At 31.2% G+C, this 9,575-nt stretch overlaps 1 protein-coding gene across 1 annotated transcript; it reads left to right on the forward strand.

Annotated features, from left to right (window-relative positions):
- The first annotated feature begins 7,680 nt into the window (after nt 1-7,680).
- On the forward strand, nt 7,681-8,940 carry LOC114384317. The gene is made up of 3 exons (XM_028343982.1): nt 7,681-7,766; nt 8,180-8,223; nt 8,317-8,940. The coding sequence occupies exon 3, from the start codon at nt 8,329-8,331 to the stop codon at nt 8,872-8,874; it is 546 nt and encodes a 181-aa protein (XP_028199783.1). The 5' UTR covers nt 7,681-7,766; nt 8,180-8,223; nt 8,317-8,328; the 3' UTR covers nt 8,875-8,940.
- Nucleotides 8,941-9,575: the final 635 nt, after the last annotated feature.

Consider the following 9,575-nt stretch of genomic DNA (forward strand, 5'->3'; position numbering starts at 1 on the left):
GGAGCATCTCAGAGGCGAGGTTGCGGCATAGGGCGTGCGACGTGGTGTCGTAGGGGGCGGATTGGTTGTTGTTGACGATTTTTTTTATTGTTGGTATAGATTTAAGAAGAATGGAGCGTAAATGATTGATTAGGGTGAGTGTTTTAGGGATTTTGAAATTGTGAGTAGTGAAGGAGCGTGTACGAATGAGAAAGCGAAAAGGTTGCACGCTGCCCAATGAAAGAAAGAAAGTGTAAACGTTTAAAGACAGTGTTTTTACAAAACCGCCTTTGTATATAACTCAATTACTATGGTTTTTGAATAACCGTACTTAAACTCATAATATTAATGCGTTTAATTACAATACTGCCATTATCTTATTTTCAAAGACGTTTATGGCCGACCGTAGTTATTAGTGTGTCATAATAAATCATTATTTTAGTAGTGGATTTTGCACTTCTCCACTGGGGTGGTGTCTAAAGCAATTTAGTTTATCAAAATTTTCTATATTGAGAAATCAATAGTGTAAGTGCTCCTAGTTTCTAGATCACCACATCAAGAATAGGAACAATCTACGCTTGACATAAAAAATAAAAGAACATAAACAGAGAAAACATTAACAAGTAAAAATATGAAGGTAGCTTTAATGTGCTTTTTAAATGTGCTAAGTTTGCTACAGTTTTGTTCTTCAATGCATATAAAAATTGAGGCCATATTATTTGAATGATTTTGTTGAAGTTGTACATCAGTCTGTTTATCTACAAAACAATCTTTTGTTTATACTCATGTATCAAAGTTTTTATTCTTTCAATTTAAAACCTTTTTACAAAAAATATTATTTGAATAATACCCAAAGGCAAACATCAATCATTTTATTGCTCAAGTTAGAATACTAAGAACTAAAAACCAATTTATTCAGAAAGCAGAAGCTTATATGGGATGTAATTGCATTTATTTGTAGTTTTATAAGAAAAAATAATATTAAGAGTTAAAGGCTTACCTAGGATCAATATCTCCACAACCATGACCCTAATTAAATCAAATGAGAGTGGGACATAGTATATAATCATGTTTCTGCCCTCCACAAGGATACTGAAAAGCTAGTGAAATGTCATAAAATCATAGTACAAATTTTCAACCATACTAGAAGGATACATGAAAGGGTATCTATCTGCACCAAAATTCTTAACAGTTGAATTCTTGAGTGTAAACACAAAATATCAAGTTTGGATGAAATATATGGCAACGAGTAAACACTAAACAATAAACCAATATGATTAAGCAACAAATAATAGCGTTATTTGCAGGAGCTAGGAGCAACTGTTGGACACAAAAAAGAATGCAACTAACAATGCAAAATTACTTTCCATGGCACTCAATCACTTTCGGGTTAGTGTTTGAGCTCACCAAAGCATCATATAATACGAATTACAAGATTGATTCCATATGCAAAGTTTGGTATTGAGAATATAAGAAATAATGGCTTGAAGTCAAAATCAGCAAGAACCCATAGGTAGCATACAGTAAATTAACAAACCAGGGACTCTTCGCCTTCTCCCTCCATAGGCTATGCTAGAAAAGACACAATGTTAGCCAAGTGCTTTTGCAGATACAACAATTGATGCACCTCTTCATTAGCCTGGGACAACATAAACCATCGACTATTGTTGTGTACGAGCTATAAAACATTCAATATTAGAATCAATGTTTCTAGTTTAGTATCAAATCAACAAAAAAATCACTCAACATGAAATTGTAGTAGTTTAATACGGAAATCAAATAATAATAGAATCATCATGAACAAAAAAGCACCAAACACCAACCAAAAAAATAAAGAATACCAAATCCAAGGGTTCAAATGTGAAAGTAAACACAAGAAATAAATCCAAGATTTAGCAATTAAGCCATGCATTGGTCCAAAACAACACCTCAATGTCTAATAGCGCATGATAACACATCGAATTGCATCACAAAAAAAGCTAGGATGGAAGGAAAATGAAGAATTCACCTAAAGTGATGAGAGAGAGGACAAGTAGCCATCAGAGGTAGAGGTAGAAGGCTAGACATTGGTGACAACTGCGGAGTCCTTATGTGTGCACAAGAGGAGCCACTTGTAGGATCGAATGTAGAGGAACAAAACCAGATCATGGACGTCGACGCTGACATAATTGATTTTGCCAAGCTTGGCGATGACGAGAGCTTTGGAGCCGAAGTGCAAAATTGAGGCGAGGTTGAGGATGAGCCTATCATGATCAATGGAGATCTACAGTGACACGAAGATTGTCGTCGATTGGAGGATAACTCGAGAAGCTTCTGCTTCAACAAAATTAGGGTTTGCGCGGGATTGGCAAGAGGTCATGCTCAAAGGGCTCGTGCCTTGGGTGAACCACAGTGGTTGGGTCCCTCAGGGATGAAGATGACATGGATGGCTCTATTGGTTCGGTCATGGTAATATCAAGGGAAAAATTATGAGAAAATGAGAGAGAGAGAGAGAAAGAAAGAGAAAGAGTTGTAGATATTTGATTCAAGAACAAGTAGATGGAGAAAAAAGAGATGCGGGTGTGTTTTGGTGGAGTTTATTGAGAGAACAATGAGCGAGGTACGACAACAATGAACGAAAGGAGAGAAGAAGCTTAAACGCAAGTGAGAGGAAAGGGTTAGTGTGAGAGAGAGTTGCGTGAGAAACAAGTTCTGTAAGTCATAGGTCTAGTATGACAATTTTTAAAAATCTATCGTTGTAGTTACTCTTCAATGATGGTTTTTCGAATAACCGTCCTTAAACTCACAATTCCATGACGGTTATTTGAATATCGTCTTCGTTGTCAATCCATCTAATTACAAGATTGTCACCACGTTGTCTTTAATGACTGTTTCTGACAACAGTCGTCTATGGCACGTTGTAAGAAACATTTTTTGGAGTAGTGATTCCAATCCCAATAATCATGTAACCAACTCAACTCTTATGCATTCATCTTCCTACCGTCAGTCATATCCCAATTTAACTAGTTTCTTTCTTTAGCATTTTCTCTGAGTACAAATCATCACCCAATTTAACCTGAGACTCTCACTCTAAAATCAAGCTCACACCCTAGAACCCTAACAACGATATAAATAAGAAATAAGAAACTGGAAATAGCAAAAGAAAACAATATTTGAACCTCAAACCAACGATGATGACAATGACAATGAGTGGCGAGGGCCAGCACCGATGACGACTGGCGACATTTCCAGAGTAGTTTCGGCATGAAGAAAGTTAGTAAGTGGTCATGAGAGGCGAGGGCCAGTGAAACTAAGTATGCGATGGCGACATGCACAATGGTGGTGATGACGAGATTTGAGGACTTGACAAAGCTTTGGACACAAAGAGAGGTTTGGGCACGCGTGAAAGCTGAAACGAGAATTAGAACATTTGAGTTTTATTATTAGGCTCAAGCACGACATCCGTTTATATTAAAACCATTGTTAACAAACAAGTCTCAACATTGGTTCTAAATAAAATCGATGTTGAGTTCAATTCTTAACATTAGTTCTCTCAAAACCGATGTTAACCAAGTCCACTTATTAACAAAAATATCACTATATATTTGTTAACATCGATTTTTATATATATCGATGTTAATTAGGTGATGTAATATGTATATTTTCTATTATTATTGCAATGGGTCTCAAACTTTAGTGGATGTATAAAGGAAGGACCAATATAAGGTAGCAGGGACTGCATGTTTTGTCTCCATGCATGTGTAATAATCAATTTTGTGAGAGGCTTGTTTGAGTGGATTTAGTAGGTGTTGATGACCCTAATTGGGTTACTTAATATTTTCATTCATTCTGTAAATATAGTGTAACCTGTGGGTATGGCAGTTTTAATGTTCACCGGTTGATTATAGAAATCTTTAGAATGAGTTGCGGTTGATTTTCTAATTATTTTGAAGATATGTCTTATATCGTTTGTTTATTTAATATAAGTATTTATTTGCTGATAAAAAAAACCATCTCTCTTTGAAATCTAAAAAAAAATTGATGTCTTCGTGAGAAAGAAATCATAGCCAAATATAGCTGGATTTAGCACAACGTACGATTACACGTGCCATGTCCAAACCAATTTGTATTAGTTTTAAAATTGACATCATTTGGGATAAAATGAGTATAATGGTGAATAGGCCAAGAATATGAGGTAGAGGAATGAAGTGTCCGTGAGGCAAACATTTGTCATTACAGGAAGTGTTTCTTATCTTTCAGTCTTGTCCTGATTAGCTTTACAAGTTCAAGTCACGTACAATTTAGAGGCACGTGATTATCTGGTTAACTATGAAAGCATCTTTGACAAAATTGTCCTCACATTTAAGATTCAAGACCCATACCAAGCTTTATGGCCGGCAAACCTGACAAACAATTATCAAATGTAACTAGATAATGATCACAAAATGGTGACAAAGCCTATATTTGAGCTATCTAGTTATATATTTGTTGGATAAGATATTTTTTACAATATTTTGTGCTAATTTAACGCTTTTCCTTTAAATAATTTTTAACCCTCTTTTTAAGAGGGTAATAATTTTATCTTTTCATATAAAATATTTTAGAATAATTATTAAGATGATAAGAGTATAGGATTACTCTTTAATTTAAATAACTAAAATTATTTTGTTGTTTTTAAAATGATGTTATGAAAAAATTATTTTTAAAATATTATATTTCATCTTGGTAATTCCGTAGACAAACTTTATATATATATTAAAAAATATTTTTATGGTAATTACATATTCCCCTAAAATTTAATTTTTTTATTTATATATCTACACATAATTTTCTTAAAATTTAAGTTAAAGTGAAAATGATTGCATTCTGGTAATTCTGACATTTCAAAAGAAAATGAGTAGCCACAGCTAGAAACCAATTCACACATGCTCTTATCATGTAACAAAAAATCAAAATGACAATTCAGTGACAAACATTGCTTTTTTGTCACTGATATATATGGATCACAAAAATTTTAGTGACAATTTTAAGAAACTACTTATATATTATTTTTTCTAATAATATTTAATTTTCGTTGCGTGTTAATATGAATACAGTATTACATATATGATCTTCACTAATTTTTTTTTTAGCTAACGCTTAGGAAAAATATTGTTAAATTTTTTTTACAATATTTAAAAATAACCTTAAATATAAATAAATATTACTAATATTTTTCTGTGATATTTTATCAAAATGTTGTATGTACTTCATGTTGTTAAAATCTGTTGTAACATGAATTATATACAACATTTGATAAAATATTATAAAAATATATTATATTATAAAAAATTTAATAATATTTTTATTAAGTGTTAGATAAAAAATATTATTAAGGATCATAGTACCGGTGCATTCAACTCTAAGGACCATTTCTTCCTTTTTTTCGGGTTCTTTGGTTATTAAGAAAAATCACAGGTTGTGTTTTTAACTATGAAAAATAATAATAATAGAAATCAAATACATCTTCAGAATTTTTATATTGTGTATTAAAGGTAAGAATACTCTTATACTTTCAATTTTGTTTGACTTTGCCTTTCTATGAATGCATCAAAGAATTATATATATATATATATATATATATATATATATATATATATATATATATATATATATATATATATATATATATATATATATTACTAGTTTTGTATTTTATGTCTTGTATGGATAATAAATTCATATTTTATAATTTATAAGAATAAATTTTTATATACTATTAATTATTTGATTTAAATTTAAATACATGTATATTAGTATATATGTTAATAAATATTTAAATATATTTTTATATGCACACGGGGTGTTATCACAGGTCGGATTATTCCCTTTATTTTGATAATATTTTGCATGTTTTTTTTTATTTTCTAACTTTGTTACCATTAAAAAGTATATAATAACTTTGTTGATGACTAAATTTGGTCAAAAATAACATTTGTTCCTGTGATAAAATATTATTTTATAATAATTTAATTAATTAATTAATTATTTTTAAGTTATCATATATACGAAAATATTATAAATAATAAGATCAATTTATTAGAAATATTGATAAAATTAATAGAATCATTGGGATATATTATAGATATGATCTAGTTTAATTTATTTTTAAAGTATTAATAATATAACATAATTGGTAAATTGGTTAAAATCAATGTTTAATAAAAAAATTTAAATAATAATATATTATTTAGAATACTTAAATTAAAGTTGTTAAAATTTTAAAAATATATTTTTAAAATAAAAAATTATCAAATAAGAAAATTTTGCATATGGGAATAATTATATATCTATGTTAAAAAAATGTATCAGATTAAATTTTTTTGTATATGTACCTGTATTAGAAAAAATGTGGCAACTTTTTTAAATAATAACATAGAACTTTATTACATTAAATACTAATAGAATATTCATATTAAATATTGATAAATAATTATATACTTATGTTAAAAAAATTGATCAAATTTTAAACTTTTGTACACAAGAATAATTATACACCTTTGTTAGAGAAAATATACCAATTTTTTAAAAATAATAATATAGAATTTTATTACATTAAATACTAATAGAATAATTATATAAATAATAAAATGTATACGGAAACCTGTAAAATGTTTGAAAAACATATATAATTGGTAAATTAATTATACATGTAAATTATAGAAAATCATGATAATTAATAAAAAAATTATCATAATTATAATACATTAAATAAATTGAATATCATATAATATAAAAATTTTAGAATCAATTTAAAATATAATGAGTCAATTCAGTCTTGAATTATTTTTAATTATTATTTTTTTAATTTCATACATAATTTAAATTATAATTATTTCCAAATATAAAAAATGTATCACTTAATAGTATCATTAATGAATGAAATAGAAATCATTAAAATGAATTAGTTGAATTGAATAATATTATTTAATAATTTTAGAAAGAATAAATGTAAGATTATCAAGTCAGATCATTCGATAGAATCAATTTTTTTACAGTGAATAGGCAATTTAGTCCCTGAGATTGTAACCAGTTTGCATATTAGTCCTTAACTTAAATTTTAATTCAAAATAGTCCCTATCTTTACATTCGTTATGCAAATAAGTCCTTACCGTTACATTCGAAGTTAACGTCGTTAATGAGATGTATTGTTGGCAATTATAGTGCCACGTAGGCTAACTAACGTGGCACTATTATTGGTAGTATTGCAAAATAGTCCTTCTTCTTCACTGTGCTTCTTCTTCGTCATCCTTCACTCAACCACTGTGCTTCTTCTTCGTCATCCTTCATCTTCTTCTTCTCCCTCTCCCTCTCCCTCTCTCCCCTTCCTAATGTCATCTCTTCATCTTCTTCCCGGTGCCACCACCACCCTCAACTCCGCATTCCTCCTCCACCCCCATTCTCCCCTCTTCCCCTCCAAAACCCTAACCCCCCAAAAACCCAAACCCCCCTCTGCCCTCCTCCAGTGGAATTGCAAACCAAAACCCCAACCCAAACCCTTTTGCAAAACCTATTGGTGTACCTTGGGCATAAAAAAGTCGCAGGAGTTTGCCTTCATAATTTCCCTCAATCTTGAAGCAAGAAATTGTTCCATCCTGTTGTAACCACTTTCAGATTTCTTAATTGACCATCGTCTTGTTTGAGCATCTCTAGATTACAAGCCTCCTAAGTAAAAAATTTCATTGACGTTACAAGCCTCCTGTGTTTCATTCACCGCCGCATTTTGTTCTTGTTGTTGCTCTTTCAACAGGAAACTCCTCCTTCAACAGGTACGCCATAGAACATTAGAATCCATCTTCTTTTTCTTGCTGGTATTAATTTACGGTGGGACCACATTGGAATTCATGCCTAAACTTTTTTCTGAGTGCCCTGTTTAACTTTAAACCGCTTCATTTTTTTTTAATTGGCTTTGACATATTCAATTTTTTTTTAAATATAAGATAGTGCCTAAGTAGTATTGAACAGGTTGATGAAATCCATTATTGACTGATGCAAAATTGATACAGTCCCAGTACATTTGCTTCTCAATAAAAAGATATTTCCCAAGTCAAAACATTTTGGGGGTTTCTCTCACAAATGATAATATCAATTATTTAGTACTTGCTCTTTGCATCTGGTGGGGTGTTTGTTTTCATGAAGTTAGAAACTTCGAATAATATTTGTTCAAATTTCAACATTTCAGATTATGAGTGCGGTTCATTACTCTTGAAGCAAGGTTTGGTGGGGGTAAAAAAGGAATGAGTTTTGTTAATTCAAATCACACCCGTGGTTTCACATTATTCTTAATCGGGAAACTGAATTAAGGGTATTTTTGCATAGGGGAATAAGATCATGCCTGGCATTCTCTCAAGGCTGAATGCAACCATTTACTGTCGCATTCGGGAAGCAATAACAAGGCAACAAGGAGTGCCGACATCCTTGTACAGAAGTTCAGCTTTGCCTCTTTGTTCGCTCACTTCAAGTCACACACTTCACACAAAATCAATGATTACTGCCTCACATTCCAATGCTATGCTGGGAGATGTTTATGCTTATGGCTTAATCTCAGGTCGTGGTAGTGTGCGAGACTTCACAAAGCCTGCTGTAGGTTGCTTGAGGGGTAGTGTGAATCTAAGGAGACTACAACCATTGTATGGTCCTTTGAGTTTTGGGTGTTCTACTTTTGATGCTAATAGGAGGATCCGGGATTCGAGTTTGCTGCATGGATCATGGCTCAAGAATTTCTCAGCCTCTTCTTCTGCTTGCTACTCAGCCGGGGCTGCACATGCTGTCTCATTTGATGGAAGCCCTCCTGATGAACAGCTTGCAAATTCCTCTTTTTCGCCTGACCCGTATGTAATTGTTGTTCTTAATATTTTGAATTCTATTTCTCCATGAATTGCTTCAAATAATATATTTTGGATGCCGATTTTGATGCCATGAAGGAAGCTTACCCTATTTATACCGTGTTTGAAAGAGTGGGGTAATGATTCTGCAGCAATTTGTGTTTCTTTAGATTTTTCAATTTAGTCCTTGCCACATTGGACTCAAACTTGTCACATTGGGTTGCTTACGTGGACTGAGGTGTGCCAAATAGACATTTGACTAACGGAATAAATTAGATTTTAACAGCAAGGACTTATTTGCATAACGGATGTAAATATAGGGACTATTTTGAATTAAAATTTAAGTTAAGGACTAATATGCAAACTGGTTACAATCTCAAGGACTAAATTGCCTATTCACTCATTTTTTTAATCAAAACCTTTTTATATGTATACAATAGATTAAAAATTTCATCATTAGCGAAAGATATTGTGAATCATTACATCACCATCATATCACTCATTTACGCGTTATTTTGACTTTCTAGCTACAACTGCTTCGTCTATTCCTTGATTTTCACATATACAATAAAATAAGGAAATAAAAGAGGAAGCAAAAGGTGACGTAATGCAGAATGTGAATGCACGTGTTATTATTATTATTATTATTATTATTATTATTATTATTATTATTATTATTATTATTATTATTGTGAGTGAGATGCGATAGACTTTTTGTTTATGCTTTTCTCTTGGGATCGAATTGTGGCCCAA

This window comes from Glycine soja, chromosome 14, assembly GCF_004193775.1.
Source record: "Glycine soja cultivar W05 chromosome 14, ASM419377v2, whole genome shotgun sequence".
In the NCBI taxonomy this organism is placed as follows: domain Eukaryota; kingdom Viridiplantae; phylum Streptophyta; class Magnoliopsida; order Fabales; family Fabaceae; genus Glycine; species Glycine soja.

Coding starts and splice junctions, on each gene's coding strand:
- LOC114384317 (XM_028343982.1), top strand. CDS start 8,329: ATGCCTGGCATTCTCTCAAGGCTGAATGCAACCATTTACTGTCGCATT.